Below are 26,024 nucleotides of genomic sequence, written 5' to 3' on the forward strand. Positions count from 1 at the left end.
TCTCCATAAGATATAATTTATCCCATTTTAAGACTATTTTCTTCTTCTTCCAGTAGAATCCCCTTTTCTCCTTTAGTTTCTTTTTTATATCATCACAATAAAATCAAATTATGCTTTCACCCTCTAAATATGTTCATAACAGAGATACAGATCTCAAGAATTAAACATGTCATCTTCTTATATAGTCATATAAGCTTTTTAACTTTTAAAAGAAAAGGATTTTCTTGGTTTTCTTTTTAACTTTTTATGCTTCTCTTGAGTTCTATTTTTGAAGATCAAATTTTCTATTCAGCTCTGTTTTTTTTTTCATCAGAAATGAATGAAATTCACCTGTTTCATTGAATATCCATTTTTTTCCCTGAAAGATCATGCTCAATTTTTCTGGTTAGTTGATTCCAGGCTACAGTTCAAATTCCCTTACCTTTCAGAATATCAGATTCAAGGCTCTTTGACTTTTTAAATCAATCCTGATTGTGGCTCCTTGATATTTGAATTGTTTCTTTTAGGCTACTTGCAATATTTTATTCCTTGATCTGATAATTTTGAAAAGTTAGTTATATAGTTCCTTGGAGTTTTCATTTTAGGGTCTCTTTCAAGAGGTGATTGGCGAATTCTTTCAGTGGCTATTTTACTCTCTGGTTCTAGGATATCAGGACAGTTTTCCTTGATGATTTTCTGAAAGATGATGTCTACACTCTTTTTCTCATCATGATTTTTTAGGAAGTCCAATAATTCTTATATTGTCTCTTCTACATGTTTTCCAGATCAGTTGTTTTTCCAATGAGGAATTTTACATTTTATTTTATTTTTTTGTTTTGTTTTGTTTTGTTTGACTGATTCTTGAAGCTTCATTGAGAATTTAAATTCTAATTTTTAATGAATTATTTTCTTCAGTTAGCTTTTTTATCTTCTTTCGAATTTAGGCATTGAACTTTCAAATGAGGCATTTTGTTTGTTAAGTTTTTTTTTCCTCATTCACATATTCTGTTTTTCAAGGAGTTGTTTTCTTTTTCCATTTCATCAATTCTATTTTGTAAGGAATTATATTATTTTCTCATTTCACTAAATCTATTTTTAAGGAGATTTCTTTAGATAATTTTTGTTTTTCCTTTTCCAAACTCTCTTGCAGAGTTTTCATTTCCTTTTCCCATTTTTCTTCTAACTCTCTTAACTTTTCTTATGTCTAAAAAAGAATTCTTGAATTCTTCAAAGAGAGCCTTGTAAGATGGGACATAGTCATTTATGATGATTAAAATTGACTAACCAGAATTAGCAATGAAAGTTTCTTTCCCTTCTATTAACTATCCATCTCCTTAGAATTTAAAGAATCAATGAAGTTGCAAAGGGTCGAAAGAGTGATACATACTTCAGTACACATCTGCTTTGAAACTCATAAAATTTGGTATTCCATGCATGACAAGGGGAAAAAAAATACTTCAGCACTTGACACTTGTGATGCTGAGATTGTGCTTGTTTCCTGATGGTTCACAGAGCAGTTCCTGCAGAATGATGAGGCTACAGTGTTTAATCTCTTGGCTTCCAAAATAATAGAACTAGAAGCACCATGAAGCTGCTTGTGTGCTTAGCAGGAGAAGCTGAACAAAAACATTAGTGGTGTCATGTAAGCAGCAGCTGAGAACCCAGGTGAAAGTGGTGGCTGTACCTATTGAGGAGAACCCAGAACTCATGGGAGTCCCAAGTCAAGATAGGAAGTTCTGGGCAGCAGAGGATCCAGGAGCATAGCTTCTACCTCCACAGCCAGACCTCTCCTTCTCCTAAAGGAAGTGGAGTTGTGGGAAAATATAAAAGGAGGAGTTTCTCTCTGAAAGTAAGTAGGGTCAAGGAGGGAAGAGTCTGGCTGGGCTGGATTTTTTCTTCATAGATGGAAGCCCCACTTGTCTGTAATGCTGGAGAAACTGAGCAAGATAGAGATTAGAGAACAATTTAATAGTTTATTAAATGGAGAGATTTACTGGGATCAAATGGATCCATGTTTGGTCCCAGGGCTGAATGAGACTATCATCTCAAAGAATCCAATAGTGAATATCAGATACAAGATTCTTTTATAGGGTAACAAGAACAATGACATAATGGGGGAGGTACCTGAGATGGGGATGACCTAATGGGGGGAGGCACCTAGGATGATATAATGGATACCATTAGACCTAAAAGGAGCTCAGTGAAAACCTAGGCTTCTTCAGCATAGTCATTTCTGGGGAAATTGCAGAAAGTATTCCCTGCTGATGTGATTTAAGGATATGATATTTACAAGAAGAAGATACCTTGATCTCTTATAAAGGAAAATTTTAGCTCAAACAATTTAGAAATCATTAAAAATATAGAATTTTCACTTGTTTTAGAATTTCCTCACAATTTGATGATGATTCATTTGTGTTTACACTCTCCTTTTGTTGTGCCACTGTTTCCTTTCATTGTCTTAACTCAGTTTCCCTAATTGTCCTAATTCAATTTCCCTGAATTGTTCTGTCTCAGTTCCTAATTGTTCTATTGAATCCTTAAACTATAACATCACCTTTCCTTCTTAATCATCAGAATGTTTGCTAGGATAAAGGTCCTATAACTTAGAATATCAGGTGCCTCTCCTATCTCCAGTGCCTCTCTCCATTATGTCATCCCAATTTATCAGAATGTCCCATGCCTCCCCTCACCCAGTCAGAACCAGATTGATAGTCCCTTTCCCACTTTCAGCACTCTGACTCTGCCCCTACCTTGGTCTACCCCTGTAGCTAAGCCACATGCATATATATGTCATTGAGAATTCACATTGGTTGCTGGATTCTTGGAGATGAGTTTAATTCAGCATTTACCATGGGACCAAACCCTGGATCCATTTGGTCCCAGTAAATCTCTCCCTTTCAAATAAAATATTAAAAACTCTCTAATCTCTATCTTGCCTCAGTTTCTCTAGCATTACACTTTTTTCCATATTACCTCTACAATTGAATATCACCAGCTTCTCACTCTTATCAATTTCTGGCTATCACAGCTATAAGTAACGAATCAATGCCTTCAGAACACAGCTTCTGAAGACTTGATTAAAGCAGATGATTAGCTTTCAACAATAAGTAGTGCTTTCATTTATTTCTAGTTATATTTTATTATTTCATGGAAGCATGATTTCATTTATGTAGACACTCTCCAATATAGATGCCAAACTTTCTGTATGGGACAATCGATATCCACCACAATAACAATCAAAGGCTCTCAGAGTAAGTACAGACTACATTAGATAAAAAGGATTTTATCACAATCTGAAGAGAAAGGGCATTTCCCATTTGACAAGATGTTTGTCAGTAAAAAGAGTGCCAAACAAAAACTGCAAAGCAAAGAAGCCCCAACCCTCCAGCTTGACTTTTTCTTTCATTATATGGGGGAGTGTGGACTTACATTCTAATTTTGGAAATCTATGCCAGAAGTAAAAAAACAAATTGTCTTTAAAAAAGGTACTTAAATGCTAATTAAGAAGTGGAGGAAACAGTAGGGGAAAAAACCTGCAACTTTTTTAGCTAAAGCTCAACTTGTTATTATAAAGGCTCAAGTTACAATTAAGATATAGTTTAAGGCTATATTCCCTTGAGACTGTCTTCACTCAGTTTATCCTATACATCTTTATATGTTAATAGATGACTTTGCAAAATGAAACTGAATGCCTGAGAACTGAGCAAGACAGAGATTAGAGGACAATTTAATAGTTTATTAAATGGAAAGATTTACTGGGACCAAATGGATTCATGGTTGGTCCCAGGGATGAGTGAGACTATCGTCTCAAAGAATCCAGCCCTGAGTATTGGGACAGCAAGATTTTTATAGGATAACAAGAACAATGACATAATGGGGAAGGAACCTGGATGGTGATAACCTAATGGGGAGAGGCACCTAGGATGACACAATGGAGGGAGGTACTGGAGAGGTTACTGATATTCTAATGATGTCTAAAATGGATAGACCTTTATCCTGTCAAATATTAAGAAGGAATGATTGTAGCCTAAAGATATAAAACCTCTATCTCATCAAACATTAAGAAGGAAAGGTTATAACCTGAGGCAGAGTAACTGAAAAGGACAATTGGAGAAACTGGGTCAGGACATTAAAAAGGGAACTGTGTTATAACAAAATTAAAGAAAGAAGGAGGAGAAAGAAAGGACAAAACAGAGAGGAAGAGGGAGAAGGAAAAAAAAGGAAAAGACATTAACAAAATGAACAGAAGTTCATTTTGAAATGAAATTCAGAATGTTATACACTTAAGTACAGCAGTGTTGAAATATATTAAATTTAATATGTACTATTTAAAAAAACTCATCAGTTTTACATAATAAAATGCAATGTGTCATATACAGAAATAAATTTTAATTTTTAAAATTTCTAGTCTCTGTACATCCTGATGATGTGCTTCTTTGAACTTAGTTATGCAGGTTTTTAGATGATGGGCATATAATCAAATCACCCAGCCCATACATTCTTGAAGATCTTCTGGGGACTTATACTTCATTGTCATAATCTTTTATTAAATTTAATTTAATAAAAATTTGTTAATTTATTCTTATGTAACAGGCTCTATGCCAACTCCTGGAGAACCAATAAGGAAAAAAAAAAAAAAAGACAGTTCCTATCCTCAAAAAACTAATGATCTAAGGAGAGAAAACAGGACACAAAAAGTAGCTGAATAATTGAGGTTAGCTAAGGAGTAGAGGAGCCACCACCATTTGGAGAAATTCAAACCAAGCAGAGATCTAGATAGAAAATGGAAAGTTAATTGGAGAGTCCAGATCTATCCCTTTGTAAAGCAAAACTTTGAAAGGAATTTAATATTCTACCCTTTAGGCTTCCAATCAGACAAAAGAAAAAAGGAGATGAGAAGGTCTTATGTATCTAAAGCTAAGTTAACAGCATTGTCATGGGAAATCAGGTGATAAACTCATGCTGGGTGGAGCACCAAATATACTTCCCTCCATACCACCAGGTCATGAGAATAAAATTCAGTGAAAGATAATTTCTCTATTCATTTATTTCCAATGAAAGAAACAAAATTCAGCTGCCATTATCATTCCTTCAGCAGTTTAAGACTGCTACTACATTTAACTATTTTAGAGAATTGGAGAAGTTCTGCATAATTAAAAAAAAAAATGTAGATCATATTATCTCTTGGGGATGGGTGTGGTAAAGAAATCCTTAAAATATACACAGTGTTTGTTTTAGATTCTAATTCCCAATCCACCTCAACAGAGTTATTTTGATTCAATAGTGCTTTAAGAAGGTGATTGCAATTATAGTCTCCTGAGTATTATAACACATTTAGAATTGTTTGCATACTTTTTTGTGTGTGTGTATGCATGTGGGTTGTTTACATTGTAAGTGGCGCAGTGAATGGCTTATTAACATTTTCAATATTTTTGATGAAAGTACATATGCAATTATGTATTAAAGAAAGTATCTAGATAATTTATTCCACTATCAAAATCCTTATTAGTACCTCTTCTATGCCCTAGATTTCTCTAACACAGTTTTCCATAAAGCAAATATCAGATCCATTCTGAATGCAAATTCAAATGAGTTTAATTCTTAAAATCTTGCTTCAAAAATCCCAGATTATAAAGCTAGTCTTGGGAATACACCTGAAAAAGATAATTCCATTTACATCCCAGCAACTTTCCAAGTTAAATCTTCATAAAAAGATATTGCTGGTAAAGGCAACATGATCTAATGACTTGAAAACTGGATTTGGAGTCAAAAAAATCTGAGTTCAAATCCTATTACCTATACTTAATGGCTATGTGACCATGAACATTTTATTTACCTCTCTAAATTTCAGTTTTCTGTTAAGGAAAATGGAAAAGCAACTTCACAAGCTAATTTGAAACTCAAATAAAGCTCCTTACATAAACTATTTTTCAAACATTAAAAAAATGCTATAGAAGAGGTTTTCTCTTTATGTATATTAATTTTCCCCTTAAAGTACAAAAATGGATGTGAATATTATTAAATGACCCAATAATGAGGAAGCATAAAATTTTCCCCATGAGAGAAAAAATGAGCTATTTAAAACTAGACATCCTGAGATTTACATATGTTGTAAGATACAATTTTGAAAACAGTTAGAAGCTTTCACTAGACAGTTAGCCTAGCATGAGATTATATAGCCTGTGGGAGGGTTATATATTCACCTTGTAATGTATGTTGTCAGAAAACAAGTGATGCCTTAGGACTACATTGACCTTGTATATGATTGAATGAGCATTAACATGCCTGTTCTAAACCAGCATGAGGCAGGTGACAGGTTTTCTGTCCCCAACATTTGAAAAAGAGCAGTAGTTAGACAAATCCAGGTTACCTGTCAAACAATAACGATTGTTTATATTTATATGGGAATTGGGATCATTGCAAAAGGCTTTTGTTGTTTTTTTTTTTTTTTTTTTGGTATCACTTCAAAATTAAACAATTGATACATTTTGGATTCACTAACATTTACAAATATAAATATTTAAAAATCCTTAAATAATCCTATTATTTTAATAATTCAATTGAACATTTAAGTATCTAAAATGTTTTAGTCATACTATATTCTGGAGATAGGAGACATGAAAAAGAGTCCTTGCCTCAAAGGAGATTATACTCTATTGAATAACAATAAAAGTGTGAAATCTAGTGTAATTTCAAGAACTTCCATCAGCTAGGGCTAGGTAATACTAGAGGTCCTTGTTCATCTTGCTAACAATTTGCCAACAAGTTTAAGAGTGTTAATAGGAAGCCTTTTAGAATGCTGATAGACATGAAGACCATACTATAAAAAGGTCAATGGAAGAACCTGAGATGGTGGACCCAAGATCACATGGAAAAGTCATTTTTGTACCCAACCTACCTTAGTTATTCCTTCACTTATAAAAGGAAGGTATTAGATCAGATGGCTTCTGAAATCCCTTCTCATTCTAGATCTACCTGCTCTTCCTCCCAAGCTAGTTTGTATTTGATTACTTTATATAATCTATATTTATTCACTGTATATAATTACCATACATATCTATAGGGAGAGATGATATGTAGAGATGAGATAGATATTGCATTGTTTATATATTTGTATGTGTATATATGTGTATGTGTGTGTATATGTATATGTATATATATGTACATATATATATACATATAGTGTGTGTGTGTGTGTGTGTGTGTGTGTGTGTGTGTGTGTGATATAGGCAACTAAGAGGCATAGAGGATACAGTGCCAGGCTTTGAATCAGAAAACTTGAGTTCATATCTGGTCTTAGATACTTTCTAGCTATGTGACACTTGTAAAAAATAGTTACCTTATTTGCATCAGTTTCCTCATTTATAAAATGAGCATGAGAAGTAAATGGCAAACTACTCTAGTACCCTTGCCAAAGGGATCCTAAATGGGGTCACAAAGAGTTAGATATAACTAAACCATCTCAACAGAACAAATTGATATGTAGTTTTCTCTTTCATTCTTTGTATTTGAATCTTTAATGATCAGCATACAGTAAGTACATATAATACATTCTTATTGACTGATTGATGGATTGAGTGATGGAAAATGAATTAGACTACTAGGCCTGGCCTCATAGAGCAGAATTAGTAGCTATGAGTAGAAATTGCAGAGCTCTATGTTTAGATTTTATATATAAGAAACTACCCCATTGATAATAAGAACCATCCAAAACTAGAGAAAAATGTTTTAGCTGATGGTTGGTTTCCCTTACTTTCTTGGATGTCAGCTAGATTATCAATTGTCAGGGATGTTACAGATATCCCTGTAAATTCTGGATTATTTTCCTAATTTATACCCTAATTAAAACCAATGAATAGTTTGAGTTTTAATGTGCACGGGTAATGTTAAAGACTTGAACAGTTTGGGGAAGAAAGGATGGATGATCTGCACAGCTGAAGGGGATATTTACCTTGATAATCCATCTGTATATTGAGGGTAGAGTATTATTGAGAGCTTGCTTCTGCTATAACACAGAAGATATGTCCAAATAGTATAGTCACTTTCAAATGATTCTGACAGTTGATGTTGCTTCCAATGTTGCTTTGTTAACATCAAAAAAAAGGTCCAGTGGCAAACATTTTAAATAGTAAGATGAATTAATATTTATATTTTTGATTTCTAAACTGACAAAAGAGGCAACATGATTTAATAAGACTTGTCTATCAAAGAGATGAAATGAAAATGTGCATATATACAAACATTTATAGTAGTTCTTTGGAATTTTAGAGCTGGGATTGAGGAGTGTTAGTGCTGTTGACCATCTTCCAAGTCCCTTAGGCTTGTAACATAGATGTTGTCTTCGACTTCTCACCATCTCTCACCTCCTATACTCAGTCTGTTGACAAAACCTGTCTATTTCACTTCTGCTACATTATTCATATATTTCCCCTTCTGTACTCTGACATTTCTACCACTCTATTTCAGGTCCTCACACTTGGACTATTGCATGTTCTGCTTTCTCATAACTCTGCCCAATCCAATCCATCCTCTCTATAGCTACAACATTGTTTTTGTCTTTTTTTTTTTTTCTGAAAGCACAAATCTGATCATGTCATCCCAAACGCCAGTGGTTTCCATTTGCCTCCAGGAGCAAAAACAAAATGCTTTATTTCTCATTCAAAGCTCTTCATAATCTAGTCACCTCCTACTTTTCCATTCTTTTTATACCTTTCCTCAAAATGTACTTGTACATGTTGTATAGTGACACTGTTTCCTTGGTCATTTCATAAGTGACATTCTTAATCTCTTGGCTCTAGTTATTTTCTCTCTCATGCCAAGAAGTCTCTTCTTTAACAGTTCCAATTGTTGATTTCCCAGGCTTTGTTTAATTAGTTAATTAAATTAATCCAATTAAAAGCCCATCTTTTACTAGAAGCTTTCCTTAACTCCTTTTAATTCTCATGTTTTCCCTCTTTTAATTATTCCCTATTTATTTGATATATAACTTGCTTTGGACATATTTGTATGGATGTTATCTTCACATTTAGTTCCTTGAGGCCAGATTCTATCTTTTGCATCTTTTTGTATCCTAGGTCTTAGCACAGTGCCTATTAAATAGAAACTTAATAAATGTTTATTGATTGATTATTGAAACTTCCAAAGCCATGTCTCTATCCACTCCAACTTGCCTTGGAAACTGATCTTATTTCTTTTCTCTGTCCAATATGAAAACATGAATTAGTGAGTTTTTATCAAGATATCATGAGTTCTTACAGGAGTTTTAATTTTGCTAAAGCGAAACTGTTCCTTTCCTTCCCTGCAATCACTTCTTCATGGATATGAAAGAAATAATCTATAACTAGACAGGTAAAACATTTTTCTGAACCCTAGGAAATCGTATTTTAAACCATTTCTTTAAAATATTTAGACTTGAACAAAAAAAAAAATTAATATAGAAATAGGACAGGTGCCATCAAATTAAAAGAATATAGGAATTCCAAGAGGCAAAAATGAGGTGAAAGTCCATTCCAGGAATTGGAAGCAACCTATGTAAAGGCAATCATATAAGAGATACATACTTTGAGGGAAGAGTTAGAAAACTCTCTAGAATGAAGAGTTGATAAAGAGGTATAATATGAAATAATAATAGTTGGAATATATAGAGTGCTTAAAATTTGCAGAGCTTTAAAAATCATTTCTTATACTAACTACCCTGGAAGGTGTGTGTTATTACTATCTTTTTACAGATGAGAGGTTAAGTGACTTGCTCAGAGTTACACAACTTCTGAGAGTTTGAGACCAGATTTCAATTAGGTCATCCTTACTCTTGATCTAGGTCTCTATCCACTATCACACCTAGCACACTCTTTATATAAATGTTTTTTAAAAGTCCAAAAGTTATGGATTTAAATCTAATCTTTGCTATTTACCAGTCATTTAACCACTCTAAAATCATTTCCACCTTCTCTGAGATTCAATTTGCTTACCTGTAAATGATAATGAAAAGTCAGCTAAATGACAGAGTGGATAGAATGACAGGCCTCATGTCAGAAAGAGTCATTTTCTTGAGTTCAAATCTGACTTCAGATACTTAGTAATTATGTGACCTTGGCAAATTATTTGACCCTGTTTGCCTTAGTTTTCTCATCTGTAAAATGAGCTGGAAAAGAAAATGGCAAACCACTCCAGTTTCTTTGCCAAGTAAATCTAAAATATGATCATGAAGAGTTAAATGTGACTGAAAAAACAACTGAACAACCAAGTGATAATACTCATATTTATCTCAAAAGTATGCTGTGAGATATTAATTAGTTATGTAAAATATTTTACAAACTTCAAAATGTCATATAAACTTTGTATGACAATAGTAATTATTGGAAAGCAGGTTGTCAATAACAGTGATAAACTGATCATGACCCTGATATCTACAGGATTATGGATTATAAATTCAAGGGGAAAAAAAGATGTCAATTAAGAAATTTTCTGTAAAAATATTTCTATATAAAAATTTCACTGCAAATTTTATTAACTCAGCAGGCTCCTCATTTACATAAAAGAATAGATTTAGAAAGGGAACATATGAAGAAATCTGACTCTAACCTAACAAAAAGGGATCAATATTTTCCCCTATTCTCTGTCTCATTATACCCCTACCTTAGAGTAGAACCATAGGGAAGATATTCTAAGTGAAACTAAGCATTCGGTCATGAATAGGGTCTCCCTAAAATGAATTTAATAGGGCACCATAGAAATATTACTACACATTTAATGTAGGAGATATCATATATAGGACAACTATTTATTTTCTCCACAAAAGAAATACTTAAAACATAAATACCCATAATAATATATAATATAAATATGTACCAGCATATAGAATTGATTAACCAAAATTAGATCCTTTCTGCTCTCTCCTTTGTTCTAAATAGGGGAGGATTAAATCTTTTCCAAGCCATTTCTATCTCTTTCATGGGAATGATGATCTAGGACATGATGGTATATTCCCTATTTCCCCTTTGCCCTGGAGATTTAATTAGTCATAATTTATTAAAACAATTGGTTCACTTTTAATATACAGAAAACATGACAGCTCTCAAGTCCACCAGGTCCCCTTTTCTGCTGTTTTACAGATTTTATGTTTATCAATCAATAAATATTTATTAAGCACTCACTATCTTCTGGGCATTGTTCTAAGCACTTCACATAATGAAAAAGGCAAAAAAGAGTCCTTCCTTCAGAATCTTACAAACTAATAGACTATAATATAATACTAGATGAACCATTATTAGTATAATAAAAATAGCAATACAGAAGATAAAATGTTTATGTAAAATTCAGGTTTTGTTTGGAGTAGACCATATTATACTGTTTTTTCTTTATTTTACACAGTGCCTGGCTTATAGGAAATTCTTTTTAACTTGATCAAATAGTCAACAAATATTTATTAAATGCTTACTATGTGCCAAATATTGTGCTAGACCCTTGGAAGACAAATACAAGTAGAAATAAAGACAGTCATTACCTTCAAGGAGCTCATATTATTTTTTCTTCTTTTTGAGATATTAAATAATTATCTTTTTAAATTTTTGACCACTGAATGAAATAGATACCTGGGTGCTTAGCCTGGTGTGGTAGAATTTTTTTTAATGGGTTTTTGTTTTTTGGTTTGTTTGTTTCCATTGGTTTTTGCCTAACTCTAACACATAATAGTTATGCTATCTTGACAAAGTCAGTTAATTTCTAGGAACTGACTTTCAGAGAAATTTTTTTTCAATTTAATTAGTAAGGCTTTGGTGCTTTCTAATAATTAGGTATGTAAAACTCTATTACAAAACAGTGGTCATCAAAACCATTTGGTATTGGCTAAGAAATAGAGTGGTCAATCAGTGGTTACAGGACAAAAAAGTCAATGACTAGAGTAATCTAATGTTTGACAAACTCAAAAAAAAACAGCTTTTGGGATAAAAACTCACTATTTGACAAAAACTGCTGGGAAAATTGGAAACTAGTAAGGCAGAAATTACACACCTAACACCTTATATCAAAATAAGTTCAAAATGGGTTCATGATTTAGACAGAAAGAGTGATATTATAAACAAATTAGAACAAAAGAGTTTACCTCTCAGATCTTTGGTGAAGAAATGAATTTGTAACTAAAGAAGAACTAGAAATCATTATTGAACAAAAAAACAGATAATTTAAATTATATTAAGTTAAAAAGGTTTTGTACAAACAAAACTAATGCAGGCAGGATTAAAAGGGAAACAATAAATTGAGAAAACATTTTTACATTCAGAGGTTCTGATAAAGGCCTTATTTCTAAAATATATAGATAACTGACTCAAATTTATAATTCAAGCCACTCTCCAATTGATAAATATTCAAAGGATATGAACAGACAATTTTCAAGTGAAGAAATTTAAACCATTTCTAGTCATATGAAAAAGTGCTTTAAATCACTGTTGATCAGAGAAATGCAAATTAAGATAACTCTGAGGTACCGCTACACATCTCTGGCATTGGCTAAGATGACAGGAAAGGACAACAACGAATGTTGGAGGGGTGTGGAAAAATTGGGACATTAATACATTGTTGGTGAAGTTGTGAAGTGATCCAATTATTCTGGAGAGAATTTGGAATGATGCCCAAAGGACTATCAAAGTGTGCATACCCTTTAATCCAGCCGTGTTTCTATTAGGCTTATATCCCAAAGAGATCTTAAAGGAGGGAAAGGGATCCACATGTGCAAAAAATGTTTGTGGCAATACTTTTTGTACTGGAAGAAAATTGAAAACTGAGTGGCTGCCCATCAGTTGGAGAATGCCTGAATAAGTTTTAGTATATGAATGTTATGGAATATTACTGTTCTATAAGAAATGTTGAGGAGGACAATTTCAGAGAAACCTGGAGAGACTTGCATGAACTGATGCTAAGTGAAATAAGCAGAACCAGGAGATCCTTGTACATGGCAATAGCAAGATTATATGATGATTGGTTCTGACAGATGCAGCACATCTCAACAATAAGACAATTCAGACCAGTTCCAATGACCTTGTGATGAAGATAGTCATCTATACCCAAAGAGAAGACTGGGAACTGAGCATGGATCACAACATACAATTCTCAATCTTTTTTGTTGTTGTTTGCTTGCATTTTATTTTCTTTCTCATTTTTCCCTTTTTGATTGGATTTTTCTTGTGCAGCAAGATAATTGTATGAATATAGATGTATATATTTTTACCATGTTTAACATCTATTGGGTTATTTACTATCTAGGGGAGAGGGTGGAGAGAAGAGGGGGAAAATGGAACATAGTTTTGCAAGGGTTAATATTGAAAAATTATCCATATATATCTTTTGAAAATTAAGACGCTTTAATATTTTTTAATTAAAAAAGAATTATATCTGAAGGAACTCAAATTCTAATGGGTAAAAATAACGAACATATAAAAAGAAGTTGACATACAGAGAAGGATGGAGAGAAGAGTGATAGAGAAATTTCAGACTGCCTGAGGAAGAATAAATTAGAGCTGCCTCAGATGCCTTCCTTCAGTAGATGTTCTAGGAGAAGCCATCCATTTAGAGAGGATGTGCTTTCCATGTGACAGACACAGTGAGGGGAATAGAGGGATAAAAAACAAAGCTAAAACATCAAACAAAAAACAGACCTCATTTAGGAATTTCCTTTAATCCTTGAAGAGATGCCTGGAACCAGAAAGTAACTTGAGCCAGTGTTCTTATCTAAGCTGCCTAGCCAATAGCTTTCCTTGTCCTTTTTCATCTCAGTCTGTACTTAATTAATATCCAAATTAATCGATACACAATTAACACATAAATAGTGTATTAATTACTTTATGTACTCTCACATGTGATGCTTCTTTTTGTTCAAAAATGATGATAGTCCTAAATCATTCTCGGGGCTAAGAGCAAATAATTTTCCTCAAATCCCTACAAATGTCAGACAGTTTTCAACCCCATATTATATATGCATTAACAAATATTTAATATATGAAATATTATTCCTGTTATTTTCTGCTGGAAGCAAAACACACTAAGAGGTTTGTAGGATTGCTCAATAGATACATGGCTTTCATCTCCATCTTCATTATACAACAATTAAAATGACATAATATTCATGACTCATTCTCTTGGTGGGGCTTACTTTCTTTTCCATGAAGGATGGCATTGCTTCCATCAAAGGTGGAAATATACAAATCAGGCATATTGTTTGTTAACCTGTTCTCAAGAAAAGAAGCACAAATCAAAAGAGACAGCTAGCATCTGGAGAGCTACTTCCTTGCTCACCTACAAAGCCCATATATTAGCTGTCATTTATAGGTCACTACTCTATTTGGTATTAGGAAGAGAAAGGGAAGAAAAATATGTTCTTTCTCTTCTCCCAGTAGGAAGTTCAAAGATCTGACAGAATTCCAAACTCTACATTTAAAAGAGAAAGAATAGGAATAGAAGTTGTTTCTCCCTTTAAAAGCTCCTAAATAGGTTTCTTTTGTTTCTATATTGTTAGTTATCTTATCATTGCCCCTAATGTTGTTTTCTGTCTTTTTTCTTTGGGGGATTCAACCAGGAATTTCTAATCATGCATGTTCTTTACCAAAATGCTGAAGATTGGGCCCTTGAACATGGAGAATGCCCCTATAATGTCATGAGAAACTGAGGCAAGATAGAGATTAGAGAGTATTTAGTAATTTATTTAATGGGAGAGATTTGCTGGGACCAAATGGATCCATGGTTTGGTCCTAGGGCTGAATGAGACTATCGTCTCCAAGAATCCAGCAAACAATGTGAGTTCTCAATGACCTATATACACATGGCTCAGACTCAGGGAGTAGACTGAAGCAGAGGCAGAGTCAGGGTGCTGAGAGTGGGAATGGGACTCTGACAGTGTGGGGTGAGCCACCAGAAATGGGGGGAAGCATCTTGATAAGATAGTATCTGACATTCCGATAGCTTGAGATGGGGAGAGGCATTCTCCACATATTCTATTCTAAAACATAAGATCTTCTATCTTTATCAAATATTCTGATAAAGAAGGAAGGGAGGTTTTACAAGACTAAGCTTGGAGAAGCAGGGAAATTGAGTCAGGATACTTGGAGAAACTGAGTCAGGACAATAAAAGAGAACTGTGGCATAACACCCCAACCAATAAATCAGACTGAAATTATCACCAGATAATCTCTTTATTATCCTCCATTGCATTTGTTAAAACTAGAATTTTTATCCATATTTATAACTTTGTCTTTGTCATTTTCCTGTTCAAAAACTTAAGTAACTTCCTATTGCCCTACAGGATAGGGGAATACAAAATTCTAAGCCTGACCCTCTATCATGTAGCTCTCAATGACTTTTCCAAATTTAATTCAGATTATTCCCCTAAATTTACTCCATGTTCTTGCCAAACTGGCCTATTAGAAACTCTCCCTACTGGATTGAAATATATATTTCTTTGCTTTGGCATGGACTATACTTCATGTCTTGAATGTACTCCCCAATCATCCAAGACTTTTGCTATCTTGGCAAGGTTAATTTCTGGTATTGCTTCTTATAGACATCTCAGACCCTTCTCATTTTTAATAGTGTCTTTTCCTCACCTTTTGTCTGTTTATCTGTGTGCATGTAATATTTCTTCCCCATCTTCAACCCAATGCTCAGTAGAATATAAGCTGTTCTAGAATCAGGTTTTGTTACTTTTTTTGTTCTTGTATCCCTAGTAGAGTGTCTGAAATGTAATAAATATTTTAAATGTTTATTGAATTGATTTATATTACATTTTTAATGAGTGAAATTTTGCTTCTCTATTATATTTTGATTTGAAGAAAATATGTATTCACTTTGTTTTATGAGTTTTAACAAGAAGCTTACTCAGTTTTAACATTAAGTCCAGTGGATAAGTTTCTTTGTATGTGGCTTGTGATCTCTAAAACACATAAGCATAACAATATTTACATTTTAGTATCAGCAAAATGAATATTCATGCACAAAATATACTGAATGTGAATGAATTTATCAATTTTAACTTGCTTTGGAACAACATTCATATAGCCATTCATAATCTTTTTTAAAAGAACAAACAAAGCAAATTGTATAATAACTTTTCCCTTAAGTTTTAAATAGTACCTAATTGTCTCTCTGTCTAACTTAATTGAAGATGTTAGCTTTATAATGAATTGCATATTCTTTAGGAACTTCTTATATAAATGCATTTTCAAGTACTAAAGTTAAATCAGTTTCCTGTTCTCAAAAGTATGATGTTAAGAAATATTCAGAGTGCAGGTATTTCATTTTTTTTTTTTTTTTTGCACATCTTGTTTGCAGAGATTGATAAGGGAGGATGTGGTGACCCTGGAATTCCATCTTATGGGAAAAGAACTGGCAACAGTTTCCTACATGGAGATACTCTTACTTTTGAATGTCAGGCAGCTTTTGAATTGGTGGGAGAGAGAGTTATTACATGTCAACAGAATAACCAGTGGTCTGGCAACAAACCTAGCTGTGTTTGTAAGTATTGGCCTTTGAACCCTACTTTGTTCATTTTACTCAGGTTTCTCTGTTCTGAAAAATTGTTCCTTTCCTCACCAACAAAGTAATAACTACAAGAGTTAAAGACGATTTTAATGACTATGGTGTCTCTACATGTTGAGCTTGATAAAATGGCAAGAGATTAGCTCTGGATTCAGAAGACCTGTGTTCAAATTCTTTTTCTCTCACTTCATTGTGTGATCAGGTTTTATAACTTCAACATGCTTCTGTGCCCCTGTTTATAAAATGTTTTCTAAGGCTGCATGGCCTTTGACATCCTTTCCAATTATAAATCTAAAATTCAAAGAATCAATAGTTTGGGTTCTTTTAAATTTTCATTATTCTGATTTCTATCCCTAATTAAAATAAAATAATATTTGTAAATATATATTGAGTAAAAGTTCATGATGATTCTGTGACAAAAAGAAAAAAGACAGGAAGTATGATATAGATAGAGAGTTTGAACTTAGTTATTAAAATCAAGGTTCAAATCTGACTTTGTCTATGCTATCTTTGTTTTAATCCATACTAATATGGATTCACTACTAATATTGTGTCAATGACCCTTGAAAATTCTCTAAGATGAAGTTATGAGAGAGGTTTCTTACTGGCAGGGCCATTTACTGATGAAATCACACCTTTATTTTTTTTAATGTTGTAGTAATTATCATCAAATGATTCTGATCATGTAAATACCAGCCATAACTATTTGGAGGATGTATGTGTGTGTGTGTCTATGTGTGTGTGTGTGTGTGTAGATATAGATGTATATCTATAGATATACCTATATCTATCTATCTATAACATGATATTCAATAGTAAGATTTCCAGTAGGAGTTGATTGATAAGATTAGTTTCAATGATAAAATTAATGTTCAAGAACAAAATTTATTTTTCCTACGGAAAAAAAATTGGTAGCATGATATACTAGAAAGAGTACTGAATTTGGAAACAGACAAGTTGGGTTTGTTTTGCTGCTACCTATATTAATAAGAGCTAACAAAGCACTTTAGAAATATTTCATTTTATCTTCACAACAAGTCTTGGAGATAAGTCTTATTATTCTCCCTATTTTATAGCTAAGGAAACTAAGACAGATGCATGTTAAGTGACTTGCCCAATGTCACACAACCAGTAAATATTTGAGACAAGATTTGAACCCACATCTTTATGACTCCAGATTTAGCCTTCTATCCTTGTACCACCTAGCTGCTTCACTTTAGGCTAGTCACTCTCACTTTCTATGGTTCCTTTCCTTCTTTTGGAGGAGTTTAATGACACAATGTATAGAGTACAAAGCTTGGAATCCAGAAGACATAGATTCATTCTGTGATTCTGAGCAAGTCACTTAACCCTAATTGCTTCAGTTTCCTCACTTGTAAAATGAGCTGAATAAGGAAATAGCAAAACACTCTTATGCTTGTTAAGAAAACCCCAAATGAGGTCAAGAAGAGTCAGACAAAGCTGAAATGACTAAACAATAAACAGAATTTCTGAGGCAATGGTTCTAGACATGTTTTGTGTCATGAACCCTTTGACAATTGGGTGAAACCTATGAATCCCTTTTCAGGAAAAAAAAGTTTTTAAATACATGAAATAAAATAATAATTTATTCTACTGGTGTAGATTGGTTATTAGTCTATTTCTTACAATCTTACAAATTTTAGTGACTTACACATGTGTCAGAGAGAGAATTTAATCTTCTTACCTCGAAGTACAAATGTCTTTCATTCTACAAATCTGTCTCTCTTAATAGTATTCACTAATATGTTCAGTTTAAATACCTTCTATAAAATATTTTTAAACAAAAAAGTATATTTTATCCAAATATTTCCCTATTCCTCTAAACATGAGAAATAAACCCTTGTTATTGGATTGGGAAGTGCCCCCAATATAGTTAGTACTTTAAAATCTATTTCTCTATAATTGGTGTATTTTTTTTAGTGTATGACTACTTATGTTGAAATACAGAAATAAGTTTCCTCACCTAGTAGGCCCCTAGATTTTATAGACTCATAAGTAAGTCATCTAACACGCTTCTCAGATCTTATTTAAAGAGACTGCATTTAGGCTGTCCTATAATGCTCTGGAATATATTGTAAGCCTCTATGTTTGGACCAATGATTATTATAGAAGAAAGGCACAGAAATACATAGAACTGATTTGAGCCAATATTGAATTTTTTCAGTGTTTTCCCTTTGTACACAAAATCAGCTTTTACGTGAAGTTACTTTAGTCTTTTTAAGCTAGGATATATGTTCCTAGAAACTACATTAATATTAGTCATCAAAAGTCATTTTACCTGTCCAGTCTACTCAGGTACCAATCTTAAAATAATTTATAGCTATTACTATTGTGCAATATAAGACAACAATGAAAATGCATTATAAAAAAAAGTTCATGAAAAGATAGATATTATATACCTGGAAGTGACCAAATCAATTCCTAAAATAATCACATTAAAATCAGGATCTCTTCATAATTCTACATTATCTTTTCCATTTTTTAGTGATCAGTTTTATGGGAGATAGAGGATAAGGTGAAATACACGTGCAAATTAAGATTTGAGAATGTTTGTTATATATTTTTGTTTCTTATATTTTTACAGTTTCATGTTTCTTCAACTTCACTACCCCATCGGGTATTATACTTTCACCAAACTATCCTGAGGAGTATGGCAACAATATGAATTGTGTTTGGTTGATAATATCTGAGCCAGGAAGTAGAATTCATCTCATTTTTAATGACTTTGATGTGGAACCTCAATTTGACTTTCTTGCTGTCAAAGATGATGGGATGTCTGATGTATCAGTTCTTGGTACATTTTCTGGAAATGAAGTACCTTCCCAATTGGCCAGCAGTGGACACATTGTACGCTTGGAGTTTCAATCAGATCATTCTACAACAGGGAGAGGTTTCAATATCACTTACACTAGTAAGTACTATAAAACAGTTAGCTACTCTAATTCTTCTTGATCAACAGTCAATGAAGTTCTAGGATGGCATGTCAGGAGAAAATAGTAGTGCAACCATGGCTGTATTTCCACATGTATTCAATGTCTATTATGTGCAAGACACTATATTACATACGGGAGATTCTAAAGTTATTGAAGGAGCTTATAAAAAGCTAAATGATATTGGCACATACAGGTATATTGTAGAGTGGAAAGCAATAGGAACAAAGAAGTACAAAGTACTCAAAGAGGAAAAAGAGGGAAAGGAAAATCATTTTCAAGTTGTGAAGTTCAGGAGTAGCTGTATAGAGAAATATCACTTCATCTTGCCTTTGAAGGGAGAAAAAATTTCACTGGGCAATGAAGAAGGAATATTTCTCAAGTTTAGGAGATAACTTGCACAAATGAATAACTCACCATACTGATGAAAATGTAAATCTCTACTAAAAATTTAAAAAAATCATGTTTAGTGATCAAGAAATTATTTTATTTTAATTTTTTGAAAAACTTACTCAGTTAATCATTTTCCCCCTTTCTACTTAGCATTTGGTCAGAATGAATGTCATGACCCTGGCATTCCTATAAATGGAAGGCGTTTTGGTGATCGATTTCTCTTAGGAAGTTCTGTTTCTTTCCATTGTGATGATGGCTTTGTCAAAACTCAAGGATCAGAGTCCATAACCTGCATCATGCAGGATGGAAATGTTGTTTGGAGCTCTACTGTGCCACGGTGTGAAGGTATGTCTTTTTGATCTTTTCATAGATTTAATTTTTGCCATTCTGATTTCTTTCAAAAGAGGGCACACAGAACATTAGTTAAATATATATATATGTATGTGTGTGTGTGTGTGTGTGTGTGTGTGTATACACACATACATACTGTTCAATTCTTTTTAGTAAATTATTTAAATATTGCTTCTTCACACTACTAGGGGATCCCCCCAAGATTCAATTCCAAAAACAAAATATTTTGCTACCTGCTTTCTTGTTAACATTCTACTATCAGCATCTATATGCAGATGTACTCTTCTGAAACAGCAGAAAAGAGCTTTAAAAAAAAAAAGTTTAAATTTGCTTCAAATAAGAACAATTTTTTTTTCTAACCTTCAGTTTGAAAGATATGTCCCTAGAACATAACTCAAAAGGGCTCCATCAGGAAGCTTCTATTTCCCTACTTCATTTTCTAGGAGAATCCTATAGTTTGATGGTTTCAATATTATAGCCCTGATGCTCTAATCCTTAGAAGTTTTTTGTTATGTCTATAAAATTCCATATGAAAGCATTCATTTTTATTAAAAAATATTATTTTCTGCATTCAAATGTTAAGTTGTTTAAATGCTCCAGTCTTGTTCATAGAAATAGCCTTTATATTATAAACTACTATGTTTAACCTTGAAAAGCCAGCTATTATATTAGTATCTTTAAATCCAGGGAAAGAATGAGGAATTTTGAAAGCACAAGTGTTCCCTTTTTTTCAATGAAGCCATATCCAAAGTATTTGTTTCCCTTTAGTATTCACAAATGGCCTTTTTATACTGATATTGAATTAATGTACAAATGATAAGCTCAAAAGTTTTATTTTATATACTTCAAATTAATTTTTTAAAAATAAACTTGATGGCTGAAAATTTTGCTATCTCTATCCATATTTAAATAATGGGTTAAATTTCTGTGAATTTAAAAATATTTATAAGTAGATAGATACATAGAAAGATAAGCAATTGTGTTTCTATATTCCTGGTTTCCTTTATAATCTTATACATTTTATTTTATGACTTGAAAGGCATTGTTCTAAAAAAGGGTCAGTCATTTTTGCCAAACTGCCAAAAGTGTTCATGAATTAAAAAAAGGCTAAGGCCATCTATTTTAGATGATTATCACTGTCTTCAAGAAATATAGAACATGGGGGACTCTATAGAGCTGACCTTTGCAAAAGTATGATTGAACCAAATGTGAATTCAAATACCAAATAGAAAAAATCCCTCAACTCTGTTAGTAATGGATGACTCTGTCACAATCTTTGCCTATGATACAGTTACTTGCTCCAAGGAATTTCCTTCATCAAAGGAGGAGTTGGCCATTTTTAAACTAGATAATAATAATACTAATAGTCCTATTTATATAGCTTAAGGTTTGCTAAGTGCTTTACATACATTATCTCCTTTAATCCTCATAAGAATTCAGTGAGGTAAGTGCTATAGCTATAATTATCTGCTTTTTTAAACTGCCTCAACTTTAAAGAACTGGGCAAAGTGAATCTCTCAGTGGCATGTGATTTTTTCTGGCTCATAGAACCAGTAAGTATCTGATTTGGAATTTAAGCCCAAATTTTTTTACTTCTTACTTCCTTTATTATATTGAGCTGTTGTTATAAAATATCATTTGACTTTAAATGAAAACAACCATAAACTGAAGGTGCAAATTGTTGTTTTAGAAGTAACACCTTCTGAATTAGAACAAAAGTTATCAGATATGTGCTTGAAAGTTCATTTTATTCCTAATGAAATATAAATGGATTATTGCCTTCCACCCTGAAATAGTCTTCTTTAATTTGAAAAACTCTCACAAAAAGAATCTCTCTTCAGAGGACAATCTTGAATTAAGTGTCTGTTTTTCTACTATTTAGTGTTTTTTTTCTACTTTTATAGAATTCAGTTTTTATGAAATTTGAAAAAAAGAATTGGCTTTGTTTCCAAACTTTAAATAGCTATCATGTGAATTCCTTGCCAAATTCTAATATTCAGGAATTCTTTTCAAATAGTGAGGAAAATCAATTTTTAACATATTTCTCATGTGTATTACATTTATAATTTAACATGCATGCAGCATTAAAATAATCCAAAAGATAATTTACTGTACTTTAACCAATTGAGACCACTTTTGAAATGTGTATTGCATATCCAGAATTGTTTTGGTTTTATCATAAGTAATAGAAAGAATTATGAGAAAAATTTTTGGCCACCCAGAAACATACAATGTAATTAAGGCAAACCTTTATTCTGTTTGGTTTTTTTTTAATTTACTAAATTTAAGAAAAGTAGCATCTGATAGCCATTTGCACTATTGACACATTATTATCATGCATTTGTTACTTGTTGAACTCAGCTTTTTGTTTTGTTTTGCTTTTTTAATCCTCTTAACTGAATCTTGTTTTTTTCTACGGACATTCAGCACCATGTGGAGGACATTTAACAGCATCCAGTGGGGTTATTTTACCACCAGGATGGCCAGGGTATTATAAAGACTCTTTAAATTGTGAATGGGTCATTGAAGCAAAACCAGGACATTCCATCAAGATCACTTTTGATAGGTGAGTTTTTTTTTCATTATTGTAAAAATATTTTTTTTTAAAAATAGAGTGGTAAAATATTGTAATTAATTTTTAAACTCTTCAGTCAAGAACATTGATTTATTCTCTCCAACCTTTTCTATTTCAGGTATGTTATATTTTTCCTTCCCACAGCTATTTGTCTTTGATCTAAACACTTGGAATATGTATTCAAATCCATCAAAAACTTACTATGGGAATTCACATAGGAAACAATTTTTTCTCCTTATGTTTTATTTCTAATCCTTTATTTTTGTATACTAAATATTAGTATTCATTAATGATCGAGTTTACAACAAAAATGAAATTTTTGTGATCATGTTCTGGAACATAGTAATTCAGGCACTAGATAAAAGAACCAAAGTCCAAAAATCTTTAGGAATAACAACAGTATCCACCACCACCATTATAAAAATAACAAAAGTTGTCTTTTGTTTTGATAACACAGCATAATAATTATGTCTCACTACAATACTCTCACTGAAACATTTATCTCTTAACAAAGAAAAATTTATATAGGACCAATCAACACAGCAATCTTGTTGAACAGGTATACAACATAATATTTTCATAGATTCACACCTCTTTATATTAAAATTTCCTTCATTGAATATGCAGAGAAGCAAATTATTTCCCTTCAAAAAAAATCCTTTTAAATTAGTATAGATAGAGAAAAATCAAAGCTCATATTTCATAACCTTACTATGTGTTTTAAATTCTAGCAAAAGGAATTTTCCCTTAGACTCTAATGTCCATGATTATGGATTTATTTCTATGCTAATTAATTCTTATTTATTAATTGAAACTTGTTATGTCTTTGGGAAAATTATTAACCAGTCTAGCTGTCAATTCCCCAGCTTTAAAATGAGACTGGACTTGATCTTTAAAATCACTTACTACTCTGATATCCTATCATCTTTTGGTCTTCAGTTTTTCAGGGTGATCCCAAGAGAGGAAATTTCTAAGAATTGTATACTTTTGTTCCATACCATTTTAAAAAGAAGTATATAAATATGTATTCATGTACATATACATATATGTACTTCCATGATGAAATTTTATAGTTATCCATTGGTGGTAGATACATATATATATATATATATGTATATGTTTGTGTATTCATAATATAATGATACTTACTTGTTTGATGGACTATACATAATAGTTTTAAATTGATTTTTACTGATTAGTGTATTACAGAATTGGCTTCCATGAAATACCATTGCAATCTATAAAGTATAACATGTCAATAATAAAAAAAAAAAAATGTTAAGTGCTTACTATGTGTTTTACTCTATCTGAATCTTTTTCCATGTTCCTCTTACCTACCACATTCCTCCTACCCACCATACCTTCAAAAGTAATATGGACTTTGCAATAGAACATTGTTCATAGTCTCATTCTCAGAGATGTGCAGAAAGAAGCATTCTGTGATATGTAAAGGCATATGGTACTGTGACTACAGGGAAGCCAGATCAATGAATAGCAATAAAATTTTGCTCAAATATTTTCAAATTGTGCATCAAGGTCTTTATAAGTATATGTTAAGATGAAAAAGAATTCAGATTTTCTAATTCTGAACTTTATCCAGAGTATCTGGCAACTGATATAAGAATATTATTTGAAATACAGCTTTGGTCATAGCTTTCACTAAATAAAATATAAATAAATCAAAATTAAAAAGAGAGAGAATCTAAAAACATGAGAATTAGAATAACCAGCAAAGATTTCATTTCATTCTCAGTCATCCTTCAAGAATTAGAACTCAACACCATGAGAATCACTGTGTCTTTAGAGGAAATATGAAAGACAGAAAGACAAAGTTGCCACCCTTCTGTCACCAAATGTTCCAAGTTGTGACTTGATTCTGACTCAGTCATGTGATACTAAAAGTACTTTCCCTTCCAAGCAACAATAACAAAGGTTAGGGCATGTTATGGGCCAGAACTCTGAACTTGAAACAAAGATGCTTACAAGGTACTAAGTGGAATTAAGGAGACAATGGTTATCTAGTTTAGCATGGTTCAGTATGATTGATTTAATCCTACAACAAATAATGGTTTCCTAGTGATATAATGATTGGTTTATGCTCAGTGTAGAGAATATCAACTGGGAGCCTCAGCTAGGCTGAGTCAGAGCTAGAGGGACAGAGGCAGAGAAGACAAAGGACTGGCTGGTGGCAGGAGCTTAAGCTCTCAGAACCAAGGGGAGAAATTCAATTTGATCTTCGATTTTCCTGGTGGCTGGCCTGGCCTCCTGCACTTCCCCCACTAAATCTAAGGCCAGACAGAAAGGCGTTCCAAAAAGCTGCCCAGCATCAGGCAAAGAGATAATAAAGATTTTGGACTTTAACACATGGCTACTCTTCTGGTGATTACTGAACTGAAATGAAGGCTGTTCCCAGAGACTCAAGGAAACTGAAACAGAGAACATTACATAGGTGGTCACTCTCCCTAACTTCTGAAGGAGGCGAGAACCCCAAAAAAGGAGGTGATCACACCTTTCCTGATTCCTCAAAAAAGGGGTGAAAACACCAAAAAAGTGACTTCTCAGGAAGGGAGATGAAAACCAAAGGAAAATGGGGAATCAAATCAGGTGAGCAAGTTTCTGAAGGGTCTCACTTGAAACAGGTATACATAAATCCATCAACATGGGAGGTATTACATAAGCATATAGTAACATAGGCTAGTAGTGATGTAAAAAATAACATGAATCAATATGAGGAATTATACATGTCCATAAGTCCTAGAAATAATCCAAAAGGAATCTATTGTCTATTACTTCATGTGTGTAGGGAATCCAATGTTTTGAAATCCTGCAATAGTCTTATCATGTCTCAGAGAATCCAGTGATTCCTGCAGATTTTGAAGTTCTGCCACAGTCTTATCAACTTTTTTTTATCCCAGGAAATCCAATGATTCTTGTGGGTTTTGAAGTTCTGCAACATTCTTATTATCAGCCATGCTCTTTCAGTGTCAGATGTTTCTTAGATCTTCTCCTTTGTTTTGAGGTTTTTTTGTCTTTTTTCTGTCTCTCTCAAGGTACTTGTTGGCACCCATCTGATTCCTTTTCCATCTGTAGAAATACAATCAAACCCTTTCCCCCAAGCAGTTAACTTATCTAGTCCCTTCTATTTACCACTTACTAGATTTTTCCTCATCACCTGGCAATTATATTAGAGCTGCTTGCACTGGACACTGCCATTCTGTTGGCTTAAAAAGCCTGTATTATCTCCAATTGTAATC

General features: G+C 32.8%; 1 protein-coding gene across 1 annotated transcript in view; it reads left to right on the plus strand.

Moving 5' to 3' along the window:
• CSMD1 (CUB and Sushi multiple domains 1) overlaps positions 1-26,024 on the plus strand; it is a 2,716,069-nt gene that overhangs the window by 2,077,963 nt on the left and 612,082 nt on the right. The window contains exons 13-16 of the mRNA XM_051975995.1: positions 16,294-16,476; positions 19,106-19,432; positions 19,995-20,189; positions 22,623-22,761. Of these exons, the coding sequence (XP_051831955.1) occupies positions 16,294-16,476; positions 19,106-19,432; positions 19,995-20,189; positions 22,623-22,761 (844 nt within the window). The remainder of the gene's footprint in view (positions 1-16,293; positions 16,477-19,105; positions 19,433-19,994; positions 20,190-22,622; positions 22,762-26,024) is intronic.

The sequence above is a fragment of the Antechinus flavipes genome, chromosome 2, assembly GCF_016432865.1.
Source record: "Antechinus flavipes isolate AdamAnt ecotype Samford, QLD, Australia chromosome 2, AdamAnt_v2, whole genome shotgun sequence".
Lineage (NCBI taxonomy): Eukaryota > Metazoa > Chordata > Mammalia > Dasyuromorphia > Dasyuridae > Antechinus > Antechinus flavipes.